The sequence below is a fragment of the Perognathus longimembris genome, chromosome 9 (genome assembly GCF_023159225.1).
Source record: "Perognathus longimembris pacificus isolate PPM17 chromosome 9, ASM2315922v1, whole genome shotgun sequence".
In the NCBI taxonomy this organism is placed as follows: domain Eukaryota; kingdom Metazoa; phylum Chordata; class Mammalia; order Rodentia; family Heteromyidae; genus Perognathus; species Perognathus longimembris.
Window position 1 is genome coordinate 47,709,552 of NC_063169.1, and position 20,705 is coordinate 47,730,256.

Genomic DNA, 20,705 nt, shown 5'->3' on the forward strand with positions numbered 1-20,705 from the left:
AAAGTAATCTAGTAATAAGTTTGGTCTGCCATTTTGGGGGAGGTCTGGTTATTCAGGTTGGCTTCTCAGAGACATATCCCACACAGTAAAGGATAGACAAGACATCCCCCTAGAGTTTTCTCAACATGTGAACATAACAGACAATTCACCCCAGACCATTTTTGCCAATATTTTGAATTTTTCTAAGAAAGTATTTTCACTTATGACTCAAAAACTCCAAAGGCTGAGTAGGTCAGTGGTAAAAGACTTAAGTAGGATTTATCAATCTCCAGCATCATGAAAATAATAATACTAAAAATGCTAATAAAAACAACTGAAAATTATCTGTTAGTGTGCTTAAAACCTCTGAATTTCACAAACAGATTTTTGACAGCAAGTGGAGTTTGCTGTGAGCTGAATGGCAGAGAACAGTGCCATGGAAAATACAGTAATTATTTCTTGAGGGATTGAAAAGTTTCTGGTTACTGGAAAATGCAGAAGAGTAGACAAAGACACCTGAATGGATATTAGAAATGGTTTATAAAAGGCCATAGAAACTTGTCTTGGAATATAATACAAACAAATGCCAAGTTCTGAAAATAAGTAGGCTCTATTGCAAAACTTTTGCCAAAGTTGATTTAGTTCTGATAGCCTTCTCCATCTTTCTAGCTATCTCTGTTTTTCTTTCTCTCTCTCTCTCTCTCTCTCTCTCTCTCTCTCTCTCTCTCTCTCTCTCTCTCTCTCCTTCCTTCACTCACTTCTTCAACAATTTCACTGGAAAAATAATAACACTGAACTGGAATCATAGTGTGTTAAACTGGATTCTCTGTTAAAATAGAAAATTAATCTTAAGATTGTCAGTTTTTGCTTAACAAAAGGTTGTAAAAATCTTGGTTTTGGTTGGGTTTAGTCTGGTGGTACTGCTGGTGACTGCACCAGCTAAACACATATTCCACTATTTTGGTGGGGTTTTTTTTGTTTTGGGCTTTGTTGTGGGTTTTTTTTTTTGACAGTATCTATCCATATTACCTAGGCTGGCCTGGATTTCCTAGCATCCTGCGTTGGCTCCTTAAATATTTGGGACACAAGTACATACATCACACCTAGCCTAAGACTTAATTTTAGTCTTATGTTTAATCTGAGAATTTTGTATTTCTCCAAAATAATTTACGCAGTAAGTTGATATTATTTTGGTATTGGTAGCTAAAACTAAAAATCTTCTCCGAGAGCTGTTTCTTTATAATCATATTACATCCTGCTATTTAATTTTTTAATATGAAAATCAATTACAAAAATAATGTAATTGCTATTATCATTAAGTATTAATATGCATGCTATAAAATATTGTTGCTATTTCTGATTGCCAAATATTCTTCCACAGCATTAACTATATGAGATCATTGATAACATTTAGATTTTTAAGCAAGGCTTGAGTTAATTACTTGCCTTTTTGCTACTTTTCAATTTATATCAAAGGCATCCTTCTTATGTCTGGAAGATTATAAACACCGACAAACTGAGGTACACCCTACACATCATGAGACAAGTTTATTTGGGAAAAGGAACAGTCTAAGGTCATAACTGTACTTAGTCATACCCTTTGCAAGGAAAAGCAATTTTGTTCCGCTGGACTATGTATTGATCTGAAAGTATATATTATAGGTGACTGTACAGATTTTGAAATTAGTGTATATTCTTATCTCTTAATTTATTTAGGAGGTTGGAGGTTGTCCAGTACTGACACCAGCACAATTCTTTTCCTTTTTTGTTTTTTAATCTTTTTTAATACTAAGCTGTGTTTGCCCTGAGATATACTGGGACATATCAAACTAAGATACATTATATCCCTGAAATAGCAGCAAAAAAAGAAAAAATCCTGTCTCAGCATGCCAGTTCCATCCTCTGTAATTTAGACATTCTTCATGCTGCATTTATACTCATAAGGGTAATAGTCCTTACATTAAAAACCAGCCTTCATTTAGTGGTTCACCCTTCAAGCAGTCCATTATAGTCTTTCACTCTCTCACCCTGCACTGCCTCCAACTCTCACTGCACTTAATAAGCAACTTGAAAGTGGTAAACTGTCTTCTCCATGCTCAGGGCAAAAAAAAAAAAAAAAAATAGCAACAGACACTTGATAACATGGTGTGGAACTGCTCATTGAAATAAGCCCATAATTCTTGTCCTAAAATACTTCACTGCAAACAAACGCTTCAAATTATTTTCAAACCCTAACTTTAGTCTGATTCCTTTGGTCCATGAATTTCTTGTCCACTGGCCATTCTCTAAAGAGAAAAATAATATGTTTCTTAAGGTTGGTTTAGATGGATGAACAGCAAGTATTCATCAAATAACTAAAAATAGCTGACAGGTAAATCAACACACTGGTGAAGCACCTATGCAGGAGCTGAGAATACCACAATACCATGAGGGGAATTCTCAATCTCAGTAGCAATTCCAGAGTAGACCTTAGAGTCCGTTTCCTATGGACAGTCTTTTACAGCATTAAAATACAAAAACCAGTAATAAACATCACTGTGGCTTACGCAGAATAAATGAAATAGACCATTACATAGTAGATTTTAATGCTCACGTCCAAGTCAAGGAAATTAGTCAGTTAAGCTACAATGAAAAAGCAGGATGCTACTAAGACAGCACTGACTTTAGTATTTAGGTGGAGAGACCTCAATTCAAATTCTTTCCTGGGGTTTATTCAATTATATTGCAGATACTTACTTGGGCAGGACAAACATATATATATGATATTCTGCCGGACACAGTTATCTACAATTCTAGCTAAGTGGATGACAGACATTGGGAGTATCACATTGTCTGACCTAATTAGGCAAAAAGTGTGTGAGAACCAATTCAATCACACATACACACACACACACAAAAAAAAAAAAAAACTGGGTGTTGTGTCTTACCATTGTCATCCCAGCTAGAGGTCTTGAATCTAAAACCCAATTCAAAAAATAATAAAATCAGGCTCATGCTTGCATACCAGTCTACTCAAGAGAATGAGATCTGAGGATCATCGCTCAAAGTCAGCCCTTTCAGGAAAGTCCTTCACACTCTTATCTCTAATTGATTACCAAAAATCCAGAAGTGGAGCTGTGGCTCAACCAGTAGACCATTAGCTGCCCAGTGCCTAGTCCCAGGTTCAAGCCCCAAGATCAATAAATAAGAAGAAAAAGGAGGAGAAATATTAAGAGGTGGAGGAGGAGGAGAAGAAGGAGAAAAAGGAGCTGGAGTGTCATGGCACAAGTGGTAGAGCATCTGCCTAGCAATTACAGCACCCTGAGTTCAAATGTATGTATGTATGTATGTATGTTTGTATTCTCACACATATGCTCATGCACACATGCACAAGGTATGATATCTCAAAACTGTAATCTATCAGTAAGTGATGGCTAACAACAGTAACAACTTCCATCTCAGAGATGTTTATCTGCGAGTGCTTTTGAGTGGGAAGAACCATTGCTTTCAAATTATCTATATGGTCTTATACCTTTAACTGATTTTCAGAGATTCTAGCTTGAAGAAACTGGGGTGCTGAGAGATGGGCTAGGTTGGGGGAGACAAGATGGTACAAAATATGCAGATATCCGTATATTTAATTTCATCTTTTCATTTCACATTTCTGAACACTAGGAAGCATCAGATTAATAAAAAAACATCCTTAAAGATTATCAAGCCCATGGAACAAAGCCTAGTTTGTTACACATTTAAACTTCCAAGATTTCAGGATCTTTAGAATCTAATTCCTACTTGAAGGGGAAGGATAGAGTTGGTAGAGTTGGTAGAAAGAGATGAGTAGGAACAACAGAAAAAGGTGAAATTGATCTCTTTGTATAACTAAAGATAATTTTTTTAAAGAAAACAGAATCTACTTTCTATCTCCCATGTTGACAGGTTTCCCCACTTGTGTTGAAGAACTCGTGTGTAGTCATTCTTTGACCCTCTTCCCCTTCCCCTTTCCTTCCTTTCTCATCACTACCTCATCTCTCAGGTCTCCTGAAGACTAATGCAATTGTTCACACACATGATTACATTGCAAGTGTTCACTCATGCACAAAGTTTCAGTTTGTTAGTTAACAATGCAAGCTAGATGAGGAAAAAATAAGGAAGCACCTTGGGCTCTAGAAAAAAATTAAAAAAGAGAAATAGAAGAAGGAGAAGGAGAAGGGGAGAAGGGGGAGAAGGAGGAGAAGGAGAAGAAGAAGGAGAAGAAAAAGGAGAAGGAGGAGAAGGAGGAGAAGAAGAAAACTACCCTTAGTATTAGGAATCCAACATCTCATTAGAAACATCTCAAGCACATAACCATGTTCTGTTTCCGGCAGACATGCTGTCAAAAAATTCTATTAATTCAACTGTGTGCGATTTCCAGCAGGTATGATTTTATAAAAACTTGCTTTTATAGCAACGGTGAGATCCTCTCTTTAAAAAGCCTTATCTATTTTTTATCATGTATGTGATAAAAATAAGATGCAATTTGATCTGCTGGATTTAGTAACTGTATATCATTCTCAAAGAGAAAATCTAAACATTAGAAATGGTAAATTAAACTCCCTTCAAACTTCTTCTGAGATGCATTAAAATGCATTCATAGCACTGGTAATATTATTTTAGAAAATTCTATGTGTGTTCTATAAAATTAAGAAATATCATTAACTAGAAAAATCAGCTGAAATGTTACTTATCAATTTACCATACACATTTATATACACATTTATATACACATTTGTATATTTGTATACAAATGTTTCTATACAAATGTATATGTATATAGCAACCATTGATGTATACATTAATCATTGTGAAATCACTATATCACTGTCAGAAGAAAGCCAAGCACAAAAATCATGTGACCAATCCATGTGCCCTACCAAACACAGAAGCACATTGTATCTCACCAAATAAATATTTAAAGAAGGCAAGCCTTATTTTAACCACCTGGTTAAAAATTCATAGGTTAATCTAAAAGGAAAAAGACATCTATTCTTAGGAGTAACAAATAAATATAAGGGATCATTTCTTAGCAGCATTATTCATTTCTTTTCTTTCATTGTGTAATCTCTGCTCCCTAAATATTAGTTGGGAGCTTTGAAATGGATCTGAATTGAGATCCAGTAGGTCTTTAAAATAGTGGATCCCAGCTCACTAAGTTTTATGGAAGAATGGTTTCTTGCTACACTCTTCAGATTAATCTAATGACAGAGGGCTTTTATTTTTTATATTATACAGTGTGTGCATTTTAAATGAAGAACTGCAAAATGATTTACATTATCAGTAAAATGTAGCAGACTGAAGGTGGAATATAATAGTGTCATAATTTTAAATACTGTCAAATGGGTACTCTAGAGACTCTAAAACTAAAATTCAATTAGTCACTTTATAGAAACTTGTTAAAAAGAAAAAGCAGTTATAATTTCAAAGACAAATGTGTTGAGATGTCATTCATAATCCCTACTCTCAGATTTAGAAAGAACATATATAAAATTATCAAATAATTTGGTTCATAGGGTCATAAGCATAAAAGAATACACAGACTACATGATAAACAAGGCCACAAGCATAGATTTCTAAGATCAAAGAATAATTTCTAGTTCAATGCAACATATCACATTCTTTCTGAGTCTGTATTTTATATCATAGATTTCTGAGAAGTGTACTATAGGTGTTGATTTCCAGAGAGAGAGAAAAACAAGAGGCAGAGAGAAAAAGAAAGGTAATGACACTTCTTTCTTCAAAAAATTAATAAAACTTAAATATGTTTCAAATAAATATGTGATCTTATTTTTAAGGGTGAAGGCCTAATATGAATATTCATGAGTCTTTCAATTATATTAAAATCTGAATTCAGCACAATGTTTGTGAAATGGGATTTTTTTCGTCAATTACTTTTTAACAAGAGAAGAAAAAAAAAGTTCAACATTTAAATTCTAACCAAAATATTTTAAACCTTATGTTACAGAAGTTGGCATTTTTCCTCCTAAGGAAACTGAACACTGTCTTGAGAAATGAAAGAAAAAAAAAAGTAAAAGACCCTAAGATGTCAAAGAACATAGTATTTTTATATGTCTATACCCAGAGAAAAATCCAGGGTGGAAAGTGACCAAGAGTATGTATTCACTTGGGATATTGTATTATGTCTTGTTCTAATATATAACGTTTCATTATTATTTTAGTCTCTCAGTACTATTCTGGTGAGCATTGGTTTCACTCACACTTTGTTTTTTTAACTTCAGTCAATATAAAAATGTGATATAACTCATCAATGGAGAGCTTAATGCATTTTTAGTGTTGCTACAAAAGCAACAGTCAGGCTAAGAAAAAATTAATAACCAGAATTAATTGTAAGTAATATTAACTGGATTTCCAAATTGCCCCATGGTTTTGCTTGTTTATAAATTTCTGTTACTGGAATACATTGTGAATTCTTTCAGGTCAGGTTTGATCCCTACCACATGTTAACAAATTTCACCTGTACCATCATGTGTGGTAGTATTTTATTCACTTATATGGAGTAATGATAGCCCATTATATAACCATCTCCCCATTTATTTGCCCATTACATTGTTAAAAGAAATTATAGTTACTTTTGACTTGGAACTACTTTGGATGTTAATGCTGTGAACATTTCTGAGTAACTTGTCTACACTGATTTCTTAGACTTAGACCTTTGAATGGATTAGCTTGTTGTTAATTTATATGGAGTAATTGAATACACAGATTTATCCTCCCATAGCTCCATGACTGTCACATTGTCATGTGTGTAATAGGTTCTCACTAAGCTTTTAATCTACAATTCTATGAGGATTTAGTGAAGTAGGTGCTCATATCCTGTAACTTCTGGCCATTAAAACTCTTTTGATCAATGTTTCATTATTTTACAGTTATTTTCAAACATTTTTAGCCATCATCATTGTCATCTAACAAAAGTCATGTATAAGTCTGCCGAGGGTAGTGGTACATGCCAGTAATCCCAACTACTATGAAGATACAAGTCAAGATTTCAATTCAAGGCACGCACAGGAAAATGTGAGTGAGACCTGCATCTCAGCAAATATGTCTGCAACCCCAGCTACATGCAAGCTATAAGTAGAAACGTCATAGTTGGAAAACACAGGCCCTTATCTGAAAACCAACTAAGGCAAATAAGAGCTGGTGGTATAGTTTATGCAGCAGATAGTGAAGCTTCAAATTCAAATCTCAGTAATTGCTCCCAATACCTCCAAAAAAATGCAGGAGAAGAGAACATTCTGAGAAATTATTGAAATAATATCTTTTCTCATATGGAGAAATTATTTTCTTCTTTTGTCTGTGATTCCTTCTTCCCATCTTCATTCTTCTATGTTATTTTTTTGCCCTTTTTTAATTTTCCTCCTCTGGGCCAAAAAGGGCAATAAACAATGGACACTAAAAACAATTAACAATGTCCAAGTATTACAGAGTTCAATAGTATGTTGATGTCACTGAGGCAGTCTTCTTACCACTGAATTGACAAGTGCTTTCTTTGTGTTTTATACTAGTGTGTGTGTATGTGTGTGTGTGTTGAATAAACAAAAGGAAGTATGCACACCTGCCTGGTTTTTTTTTGAAAATGAAGTGAACATTAAGACAATTTTCAAAAAAAATCTATATGTTATTTTGCTAACATCTAAGCAGGATCATGTTCAATTTGTACCTTTAAAGAACAGCATAAGGAAAATGGAACACCTAGTATCTCTTGCTAAAAGAGAAGAATGTAAAGCACTCATTTGAGTGCTTTCATTCACCTCTCCCCAGATTAAACACAGTAACACCATTGGACAAAAAAATTAAATGCCCATGACCTTTTACCCTTCTTTGCATGATTAATTACTTAATGTCCTACTAATTGGAGGATGTGGGTGAATTTCAAACACTTTCATTTTATGCACATATCATCTTTTATTGTAACTACCGATTAAGCTGTGCATAAAGGTGAGCCAACAAGGTCATCTGCACACTGCACTATCTCTTCAGCTACTCATTACCCACCATCAATGGCAATTACTAATGGCAACATTTCCATAAATCAAAGTCTTTCTGATTATTCTCTGATGATAAACAGTCAAAATGTGTGCATTTCAACCCACCCTCTTCAGTTTTACATGAAAAATTCAGTCTAAATATACCACAGAGAAAATTCAAGTGAAAAATTACAATAGTCTCTTTAATTAAAATGCACCAGGAAAATAAGGTTATGCACCTCTGGAAAAAAATACAAATCTCTACACAAAAATAAATGAGCCTGCTGACAACGTAGGGGTCAAACATAAGAAGTAAAGGATATCAACTACAAAGTGCCAATATATTTGCTGCCAAAAAAAAAAGATCATGCTCTGTCCAGACTGAGAAATAACCATTAGCACACTCACCCACAGACAGAAACAATTCAGAATAAAAAAGCAACTTTAATTCATTTGCACATCACATGATAGGAATACAAAACAAATTTTCACAGGATACATTTACCATTTTCTTCTATGACCAGCCATTACACATGATTACCTGTTGATTTTGCTTTCTTTTCTTTTTGTACTTTGTATTTTTTTTTTGTTTTTCCTTTTGATATCATAAGTCATAGTAAATAACAAGTTCAGAGATGCTACTAATGTCAGTCATTGAAACTGACATTTCCACTAAATTCACAAAAGCTTACAGAAATTGTCTGAATTTGTAGAAAAATATATTGTATTTCACAAAAATTATAAAAAGATTTTAGTAAATTATTAGTAATAGGAAATCAACATCAATTTTATGATTTCATGCTATAAGATTATGTATAGGGGCTGGGGATATAGCCTAGTGGCAAGAGTGCCTGCCTCGGATACACGAGGCCCTAGGTTCGATTCCCCAGCACCACATATACAGAAAACGGCCAGAAGCGGCGCTGTGGCTCAAGTGGCAGAGTGCTAGCCTTGAGCAAAAAGAAGCCAGGGACAGTGTTCAGGCCCTGAGTCCAAGGCCCAGGACTGGCAAAAAAAAAAAAAAAAAAGATTATGTATAAATATATATGACTTGTAATTATATATTTTATTCATTTTTTAAAGTTAGAAGAAAAATAGCTCTGTTGTCCAGTTTTTCAATAGTTTCACACTTTTTTTAGTTCTATGATTAAACATGTTATTTTTCAATACATGACTTAGAATTAGTTTCAAATTAACATATAGAAGTGAAAGCACAAATGTTTTCTAGGGCTGTGTAAAATAGAATGTACATGTTCATATGTTATCTTAATGTGTTTTTCACAATGAAACATCAATATGTCATAAAAAATAAAAATCCTATTATCTCAAAACATTAGAAAACTCAGAGGATATAACAAACTCTAGATAAACAATGGATATGACATAGCCCTCTTTTTATATAACTCATTCAGAAAATACCATTGCCACCAGACCATTTTATCTGCAAGCTCATGATCAGGTAGAGAATGAGACCGTCTGTCTTCTGACTATGGGAGAGAAGTGTGACCTCTTGGTGTGATTGGATCAAAGGGAAAGAAAGACAAAGAATCTGAGATGTGACCAACCTACTTTTTATAATAAATTACTGTTTTTATAATCAAGATAAGAAAGTGCTACACAGCCCCCAAGGTAATCTCCCAATGATGAACAAAGTGAATGTAGCTCACCTTGGGGCATTTCAGGTGGCAGGTAATGCGGTTCTTGAGCACTAACGTGTACCCATTCAAAGTCATCATACAGATCCTGGTGGTAGTCACAGGCTGCTGGACCATCATCAAACGTGCAGCCACCTAGAGAGATAAAGGGGACCACTGTTACATGCTAAATAAAGCTTGTAAAATGTTAGGAAAACATGGAGGAAAGCACATGCTGTGGTAAAATATGTAATGTGTCACTCATATTCAACAACACTGTCACTGTTATCCTTTTCAAATTTTCATATCAAAAGAAATACCTATTCCTATTTTCTATTTGAATAAGCAACAAATTTAAACCTCAGAAGGAAGGTTGAGGCACAGATTTTTAATATATATGCATATATACATATATTTATGATACATGTACAGTGAAATTTTCTGGAGATATACATTACCTTTAGCTAATCTTTAAAAGTTTAGTGAAGAGAAAGAAAAAGTGAAAATTATTGTACCTTGTAATGCAAATTTTTTAAAAAGTGAAATTACTACTGAAGTGTTATCAAATCCTTTGCTTTAAAACAATTCTATGAAATCTACTTGTAATAGCAAATGAAACGTATAAACCTTTATTATGGGGTCCTTACAGTGTTTGGGGATTGAGAGATACTCTTCCTTACTTTGTTTAGATTGCTTTCATATACAACTCTGATTTGGAGGTAGAACTAAACCACAAAATCAAGTGATTAGCCCACAATCACTTCCCAATTCCACCTTATCTAATAACCTATTTCTTATTTTCTGGTGTAATTGTATTGCAATTGCATTGCAAACGGAGAATGATTACTTTTGCTTCTTTGCCCATTCTACTGGCACAATCCAGACATACTTAGTCTACTCAAATCATGAAAGTAAGAACTGGTGTATATGTCTGATCTGGAAAGAAAATGGATTACAACTAATGAAAATCCAGCAGCAGCTTTAATGAGAAAAACGAATAACCTGTCGACTTTCAAGTAGCTTATTTGTTTAGTTTCCATGGGGATATGTGAGAAGAAACAGAGTGATTTCTAGAACTAGAAACAACAGACTAATAGATGGTAAAAATTCATCTCTCCTCATCAAAAGTTTGGCAACCTAAATTTCTATGAAAGTGACATCCCTTAGTAACCATACAGAAGATCTATGTCAATAACCAAGCACACATCTGATTGGAAAAAGTGACACCATCGCCGTAAAAACTCTGACAAAATCATAATCTATTGTGGGCATCCACAAATTCCTCTTACAAGTACATTATTCTTTAAAGTAATCCAAACTCTAGCAATTTGAAATCTTATTATGGTCTTTTAAGTATGCCCCAAACACTTCTTTACGCATGCTCACATCACAAAACGATGTACTTTTTAATTTAAAATTAATCAACATGAGTGAGGTTGCTAGGAAGTGCATTTCACATTGCAAGAGGAAAGTTTCCCTCAAAAATATAAATTGCTATCACAACCCTGAAATGACTTACAGTTTTGCAGCACATGCCTTCGGGGCCCCCATTACCCTTTATACTGGTACAAGTGCCCTCTGCACATAAATTTAAACTGCCAGTGGAATCCACATTGACTCATTTGGAAGACAAATGGCCTTAATTGCTGCCCTTCATAGCCACTGTTAATTTTAGACTCCAGGATTCTGATTAACAATATCAACCAGGAGTAGCAGTACAAAATAAGTGGGTTGTTATTGCACATCACTGCTAATATAGAAATGCTGTCGAACAGGTCTTGAAAATCATTACTGGACAAGAGCAAACATTTTTTAAGATGAATTTTTTATTTCGATGATCTATACTTTAGTTCTAACCCAAGAGTTGTCATGTATCTATTTATCCCATAAACAGCATATTTATAAATCTCTGGTAAAATGTTTTTATTACAATTGTGGATGTGTGCGTGCAAGCATGCATGCATGCAGGGCTTCACCTCAGGGTATTGTTCCTGAGTTCTTTTGCTCAAGGATGGCCCTTTATCACTTCAGCCACAGCTTATGGCTTTTTAGGTAGAAAATTAGAGGTGAGAGTCTCATGATCCTTTCCTATCCTTGTTGGCTTTGAACCACGATCCTCAGATCTTAGCTTCTAGAGTATCTAAGATTACAGGCAGGAGCCACCAGCACCCAGCTTATGGCTAATTACAATTATTTTTATACTACATTTTGTATTTTAAGGCCAAGGACAAATAGTAGTACAGAAAATTATTAGAAATACAAATCATCTGAGGCAAATGAATGAAACAAATACTGTATTACATGGGATAACAGTATAAAGATTCTAGAAAATCTGAATACGTAAACTAGGTTGGTTAATGAAGCACTTATTGAGTTACACCTACCTAGTGAAAATATTCAAAGATGCAACCAGAATTTTTAAAAAGGCAAGGGGGCTGGGAATATGGCCTAGTGGCAAGAGTTCTTTACAAAAAAAAAAAAAGGCAAGAAGGAAATGTGGTTGTAATCACAGACAAAGCAGGAGAAAAGTTACAAATTAAAAAAAAAAAAACCCACAGAGTGCTGGGGAATAAAAGTATGGAAAGAAGCTTGAAACACAAGTAAATAGGACACATATCACAGGCTATGAAAGAGTTGACATTTTTCCCTACCATTGTACTGAAACCATTAAATGACTTGTCCCTACAAGTATGACACAATTCAAGCCACATTAAAAAAAAAAAAAATAAGAATGACTCTAGAGCCCACGTAGTAAAGAAGGGGAAAGGGCGTAAAAGGATTTAGTAAATTTTGGTCAGACTTATGAAGCTGTGTGTGTGTGTGTGTGTGTGTGTGTGTGTGTGTGTGTGTGTGTGTGTTCTAATCTATTCATCATATGCTCTCCTCACAGATTACTTAAAGCCCTAACTACCAAATCTTTTGTGTTACTATGTCCTGCATGCACATGTTCTGAGTTATAATATTTCAAAGAGAAATAGGATAACAAGGCTCAAATTCATAAATAAAGGTTGATGAATTTTAAGTCTCACTAAGGTAGATGGCAGAACAGAAGGTGGCAATACTGATTTGATGTTAGGCAAGGGGAGAAAAATGAATGAGGAAACATCCTCCATTTTCAGTTGTTGGAAGACTACAAATGAGTAGCTGCAAATCACGCCAGAGAAAAGATTGACCACAGTTCTTGACCCTGAGAAGAGAATTACTTCTAGAGAGCATTTCACAGATTGCTAATTCCTCTCTGCCAATCAATCAGCTAACAGTCAGTTCTCTAGCTGTGACAGTCTGATCCTACTATGACAAGCTACTTCATGACCTTTGCAGCCTGTTCACCTGAAAATAAAACCAGGCTGATGTAGAACTGTCAGAATTTCTTTTCCTTCCTAAGCTGCTCAATGGAAGGAGTAAGTAACACTTGGCATCTAAAAAGTAATATTCCAGCCACAAAACTACTTCTCAAATATCTGCATTTCTTAGGTACTCATTCAAAACAGTGATATCTTTGTAAAAGAATATGAACACAAGGCATTTTTCTATAAAATTCACGGAAACTGGACATATTAAAACTCAAATTCTTTCTGACATTCAGGATTGGGTTCATTTAAACGAAGTTGAACTGGAGAAAAATACAGTCCTTAAAACCCTGACTCTCTACATTTTGTGGATGACAATCTTTTAATTAAAACATATTGCAGTATAATCTTTCAGTTTTCCCATTCAAGACACTTGCATATTTGTAATTTTCTGTCCCCAAAGCTCCTACTGCTCATAAAGTACAAGCGCTATTTAGCTTACAATATATGGCACTTCATTTTATTAAATCATGTGGAATATATTGGCCTTAAAAAGAAAAAATGTCCTTGTTTAGCTTAGTTATTTGATGACTTTCAAAGTAGACAAATTAACTTTTCAAATTGTGAATCAAGCTGTAACACACAAACTTGTGCATATAAGAAGTAATCAACTTTAGACTGATCTTTTTTAATTTAAGTTTATTGTCAAGGTAATGTACAGAGGGGTTACAATTACATATGTAAGGTAGTGAGTACATTTCTAGTCCTACTCGTTACCCCTCCCTCATTTTTTCCACCACCCCTTCTCCCCCACATCCTGAGTTGTATAGTAAATTTCCAACATAGTGTCTTATGAGTATCGCTGTTGTATTGGTTTACTCTTTATCCTTTGTTTCACCATTTTGATGGTCCCCTTCCCTTCCCTAATTCAGATAAATGCATATACAATACACAGGGTACCAAAACCAAATACAGTGACAACAGAAGATAAACCATATATACATGGCTATTGAGCTATTGTGATCCTCTGCTAGAACTATCCTAGACAATAACTAATTATTAGCAATGAGGGAAATCTTATTCCACCTGGGACATAGAAAAAGATTAAAACTCACTGCCTTAGGACATATACAACACTGAGCTAAACTAACTTTTGAATAGGCCACCATTAATTAAGCTAATAAGAAATTATAAACTAAATTTAATTGTATAATATCCAAAATGTATTAAGAAATCCAATTTATTTCAAAAAACTTTAAAGACAAAAAGATAACTAATTGCTAAAAATCTTAAGTGCAGTTCGATAATCTGAGCAAGTGTAGCTTATTCCCAGAAATATGCTTTGTTCAAAAAAATGCAGAAACTGATGCTTTTAAATAAAGTATGTATTTCCTTTGAAATATTCTGCATGTCTTAGTAGGTACCCCCCCCCTCCAAGAACTCTATACCTCTGGGAATGACACAGAATAAGAATGATAGACATGATCAATATTTAGGAATTGTGTATCCATCCTTGGCAAAAGCAACATTTTCTCAATTTATGTGTTGAAATTAAAATACACCAAAAAAAATCAAACTAATTACCAAAAATTAATGTCTTCAAGAACATATGGATGATTTGTAGTCATGATGTACTGTTGCAGTTCAATACAAAGTAAGAAAAAACTAAGAATAATTTTAAATAAGAGCTCTTTTATATGATATTTTCTTAGAATGTTTTTGTTTAATTTTCTTGTCAAGGTGACCTACAGAGGGAGGGGTACAATTATGTACATAAGATAATGAGTACATTTCTTGTAGAATATCATTACCCTCTCCCTCGTTTTACTCCCACTTTCCCTCTCCCCTCACCCCAATTTCCCCATTCAAGCCAGATGTCAGTGGTTCATGCCTATATACCTAGCTAGTCAGGAGGCTGCAATCTGAATATCACAGTTCAAAGGCAGTCTTGGCAAGAAAGTTCTTAAGACTTCACAGTCAGAACAAGCCTGAGTTGAATCCCCAGGGCAGACAGGCACACACACACACACACACACACACACACACACACACACACACACAAAAGGTCAGGCTTAGAAGAATCTCCATCATAATGCTTATAGTTAATTTCTTTTTTTTTTTTTAAGATTGAGTTTTTTTATTGTCAAAGCAATGTACAGAAGGGTTACAGTTACATAAATATAGCAGTGAGTACATTTCTTATCAAACTTGTTACCTCCTCCTTCATTTTCCTCTCACCTTCCCTCCTCCCTGGATTCCTCCCCACCTTCCCACGAGTTATACAGATGGTTTATAGCACATTGTCTCTTAAGGGCCTCCTATCTAACATACACGTAGAACTCAAAGAAATAAATTCCCCCAAACAAATTCTGAAAGAAACAACTGCCTCCTCAATAAATAGACTAAAGACTTAAAGAGAGACTTCTCTAAAGAGGAAATGAGAATGGCCAAAAGACACATGAAGCAATGCTCAGCATCACTGGCCATAAAAGATTGAGTTTTGTAGTTCACACCTGTAGTCTTAGCTACTTGAATCCTAAGGTAAGGAGAATCATGGTTCAAGGCAGTGCAATTAAAACTTTGCAATACACTACAGGCAAGTTCCTCAGAATGGAAATGATCACTTCTCCATCTCCATTATCAGTAAGAGGAGGGCTAAGAAATAAAGAATCAAAATAATGGTCATCACATCTTATAGTTAATTTCTAAGTGAAAATATCACTTAGGTCTACCTCCTTCATAAAGGAAAGGAAGTTTGAGGCATATTTGTGAACATCCAGACCCATCATTTATTGCTAGGTAGAAATAACTCTTTAATGATGACAGAAGAACTCATTTCATATACACCCATTAATTATCTAATTGTTCACCCCTAGAGTTCTAACTCCAACCAAGAATATATGTTTAATATATGTAATCCAAGACTATTTAGCTGATAAGGCTTCCATTCAAATTGCCCATGACTCAAAGTAAATGCTATACTTTGACTGTATAATCAGCCTTTAATAAGACTGAATTAGCCAAAATGGAATAAAAACATCCAGATTAATACTCTTCCATCTTGGCATAGAAATGATATTAAAATCTCCTGTTCTTCAATGACTTAAGATAAGAAACTGTCACTAGGCACCAGTGAGGCTGAGATCTGAGGATAAATTTTGAAACCAGACCAGGCAAACAAAACTGAGAGACATCTAATAGTAAATAACCAGTAAAAAGATAGAAGAAGTATGTCCCAAGTGGCTCAGCACCAAACATAAACAAAAAATTAAATAAATAAATAAATAATAGCCAAGTGAGAGTACACATTTCTAAGCTGAAGCCCGAGTACTAGCCAAAAAAAAAACAAAACTGAAAAAAAGAAAATATTGATATCTGTTCATTCTTGTGGCACAAAATAGATATGTACATGGATTCCACACTGATTCATAACTACATACATGGTTTCTCTTTGAGCTTCAATTTCCTCCCCAGTAAAGTCAATTTAGTGATAGGTACAGTAAAATGATGTGTGGACTCGTCACAAAACAAGATGCAAAGTTCATCATACTCTACAAGACTTTTTAAAATGCACTTTTATTCTTCAATTTGCTCCATGTGATATATATATATATATATATATATATATATATTTCAGAACAATTCTCCTACAGCTGCATTTCTATGAAACATGGATTCCACCTAATTTGACCAGAAAGACCAGATTGTTTATTTAAAGGTGGTTACTACAATACAGACACCAATTCTCTTTGAGCAGTCATCATTTAAGCTTTCAAACAACAAATACATTCCTTTAGATCCAGAATGTCTGTACAGTCAGTTAGTAAAAGGTTTTAGGGTTTGTCAGTCTTACCATTTCTACTGCAATTACAATAGCTCTTTATAATTGCAGCAAGACAGCAGCCTCAGGAAATAGCTAACAAATGAGCATGTCTGCATTCCAATAGAACTTGAATAAAACAGATCTCAAGGTAGATATGGCCCAGAGTCAACAGTTTACCAACCTATGGTTTAAGTATTCTTTAAAACTATTGCTATAATCTGTTTAAAAGCTTACAAAAGAGTCTTTGATTCTGTATTACCTCCATATAACTCAATTTTCTTCCTCATATATCAATCAGCTTGAGTGGCAGCAGGCAGCAGCCAGCTAAATCAGAAACGGAGTCTGAAATATAGTTCTATGTTTGAAACTAATTCAGTTGTCTTCCTGGACAGGAGTATTATGTTAGAATCTATGAGATTATGAGAGAGCTAGAGATACTTTCAAGGTTCTCTAGTCCAAAGGTTTCAAATTTGCATGAGTGCAAAAGGAAATGCATTTTACCCTATAGCCCTACACATACATGAACACATGCATGCCTGCTGATCCTACTATATAGTCACCAGGGTGGTATTGTTTCCATTAATGAATTAAAGTGAAGAGGAATAATGTGAATTAGGAAATAAATAATAGGGGAAACATAAGCTATATTTTTCTTTAAATAAATATAATCACAAAGCCATTGATGATAGGGATCCAAATTTCTTTACCTAATTCTCAGGTTCAGGCACAAACGGAGGCCTGACAACACAAGTGTAACTTTATCCAACCTTATTATGGAGTTATTGGGTGATTACATGCCAAGTAACTTCAAAAATAATTTCACAGATAAAATGAGTTTATTAAAATGTAAGAACAACATTATGTCATAAAAATTAAAATTGTTCATGGTCCCAAAGTAAGAAAATACCAAAGGAAGAACCAAAACCTAAGCATTATGATTTCTTCACCCTGCATCATTGCATGAAATGGAGATAAAAATGAGGGAGGTAACCAGGTGCCAGAGGCTCAGGCCTGTAATCCTAGATACTCAGGTGGCTAAGATCTGAGGATCACAGTTTGAAGCCAGCACGAGCAGAAAAGTCCATGCGACATTTACCTCCAATTAATCACCAGAAGACTAGAAGTGGAGCTGTGGCTTAAAGTGGTAGATCGCTAGCCATGAGCAAAAGACCTCAGGGACAGTACCCAGGCCTTGAGTTCAAGCTTGAGGACTGACACAAATCAAAGGAATGGACAGCGAGGTTAGATAACATCCAGTAGAGCTTCCTCTAATGCGCACAAGAAATTATTTATTGGAATGGGTTAAGATTCTATATGGTAATTACACTTCCTATGACTCTAGCTTGGCAAGTTTCACTTTTCACTTACCTTTCCCAAAATGTGTACATACCAACAACTTAACTATCATTGACTTAATGAAAACATTTCACAAAACTAAAAGCAATTTTGCTCTGATAATTTCTGTTCCTGTTCTCACATTAACTATAAGAAGCCAGGTGTTTTCCCCAAGATCACTGCTGAGTAGAAGAATTTCTTTTACTACTTTTTATCCTTTTAACCATTCCAGGAAAATCTCATCTTTTTCACTTAGCATTAGATACACAATCTAGAGAAGCCCACTGAACAAAGTAATTGAGAATAAATGTAGTGAAAAATAAAATTCTCAACTGAAGCCGTATTTACATTTTGGTAAAATTGGAAATCACCCAGGCTCACATTTAAGCCTTTCACTGTTGTGATTCCCATGGAGGGATTACTGGTGATCTTACTTCACCCACATCAGGAACTTTCTGGATAATTTCAGCAGTTGCTCCTGACTCAGCTCAGCCTTGATAGATAAGAGATCATTTGTCATTGCTTAAAGGAATTCTGAGAGGGAGTGAAGCCATGAAAAACAGACTTTCATGATACAACCTTCTAGAAGGTAGGGTAAAAACCAGCTTTAAATTTAAAGTTTGATGTCGTATTGGCAAAAACCCTCGTAAATAAGTTCAACTACATTTCAAGAAGCTCAACAACTCAAAGAAGACTTTAGAATACACTTGGAGGAAACAAATATGCAACTAGAAGTAAAGTATTAAATGCATCTCAAAAGGAGAAAAAAATACTCTGGCAAGTGGACCAAACTTGTAGTTAATCCTAGCTACTTGGGAGGGCAGAGACCCAAACTCAAGACAAGACCAAGTAAAAAGGACATTTGTGAGACTCTAACTCAACCAAAGGCTGAGCATGGTGGCACGCACCAATTATGCCAGCGAAAGAAGCACAAAGGCTGGGCACAGTATCTGGTGCCTCCCATCCTAGCAACATGAAGAAGCTCAGGACAGAAGATAATGACCAAGGCCTGAAGGTTACAAAGAGAGATCTTACCTCAAAAATAGCCAACACAAAAGAGGTGTGGCTCAAGAGGTAGAGCATCTGCCTAGGAAGTAAAAGGCCTGGAGTTCAATATACCATTCCAAAGACAGATAAGACAATGGGATGATAAATATCCTTCCTTATTTTGCATTAAAATAAAACTATTTCTATCTAAATGTTTTCTACAGTTGACTTATATAGAAAGATAAGCCCATGTTTGGTTTTTTAAGAGTTCTTAAAACATGCTTAAGAATAAAAAATTATAGTTCTGGCATATTTTTTTCTTTAAGTACAGTGAGAAAAATGTCTGTCTTCATGATTTGAGCCACAATAATAACTACTGTTATTGGATGAATTAATCAGTTCTTCTTCTATCACCAGTAAAGTTGACCTGGGCTTCTACCAATACCACAGTAAACAAGACACTCACACAAGAAGCTGGAATCACATTTGTTCTTTCCTCTAGTCTTTTCTCAGGAAAGTAGATATACTTACCAAGAACTCAAACTGTGACACAAAGGAAGGTTTTTTGAGCAGCAAAAATCACTATACACAGACCTTTAAATGGCATTATTAAGTCAGTGGTCATTCTAACCTAATGGAGACAGTTCAAGTTGGAGAAGGTTGAATGAGTTCTATCTTGGGTCTCATCAAGACTAGGGTCTTTTGGGGATGCTGAATTTTTCATTTCTATACCACCAAGGAAACGATTTGGCTTCCTTTTCCTACATCCATCTTCTAATGAGTCAAGAATGCAAACAGCGGGGCTGGGGATATAGCCTAGTGGCAAGAGTGCCTGCCTCGGATACACGAGGCCCTAGGTTCGATTCCCCAGCACCACATATACAGAAAACGGCCAGAAGCGGCGCTGTGGCTCAAGTGGCGGAGTGCTAGCCTTGAGCGGGAAGAAGCCAGGGACAGTGCTCAGGCCCTGAGTCCAAGGCCCAGGACTGGCCAAAAAAAAAAAAAAAAAGAATGCAAATAGCCAAGAATGAAATATATACACATATATGTACACACACACACACACACACACACACACACACACACACATAAAACACAAAATTTAAAAAAAGAGAAGTATGGGTTGGGAGAGAAGGATGAGAATATCGAAAGGGATGACATTGATCAACATGCTTTGTATTCATAAAGTGCTTTGTTAAATGGCAATCCCTTTGTATAATTACTTAAAGATAATAAATAATCTGTTAAAAAGATATGAGATATCATATCAAAAGTATGTGTGATTTCTTATCTGCAAAGGATGGGCTCATAACTTTTTCATAGAATGAGAAAATATACATATTTCTACATAAAATCTTTGGGCCATGATTATGATTATTTAGATACTCTTACAAAACTATTTAAACTAACCAATTAGTAGTAATCTCATATTAGTAAAACATAATTTATTTTACTCAAAGCACTCAACAATCATTTACTCAATGCACTGAACTAGTGAAATCACATGTTAACCACATCAGGAGAATTGACACACACCTTCCAACAATTCCCTTCTAATTCTAATAAAGGGACTCTAGGTTCCAGAGGAGAAAGAATGGGGCTAAAGACTTTTGGAGGATCCAAAGTGGGTGGAAAATGAGCAAATAGACCCTCTGAGATG

At 35.0% G+C, this 20,705-nt stretch overlaps 1 protein-coding gene across 7 annotated transcripts in view; it reads right to left on the reverse strand.

Moving 5' to 3' along the window:
* Nucleotides 1-20,705, reverse strand: part of Ptprk (protein tyrosine phosphatase receptor type K) — a 481,811-nt gene that overhangs the window by 357,861 nt on the left and 103,245 nt on the right. For all 7 annotated transcript variants that reach the window (XM_048354055.1, XM_048354054.1, XM_048354057.1 and 4 more), the window contains exon 2: nucleotides 9,644-9,766. In XM_048354055.1, the coding sequence (XP_048210012.1) occupies nucleotides 9,644-9,766 (123 nt within the window). The remainder of the gene's footprint in view (nucleotides 1-9,643; nucleotides 9,767-20,705) is intronic.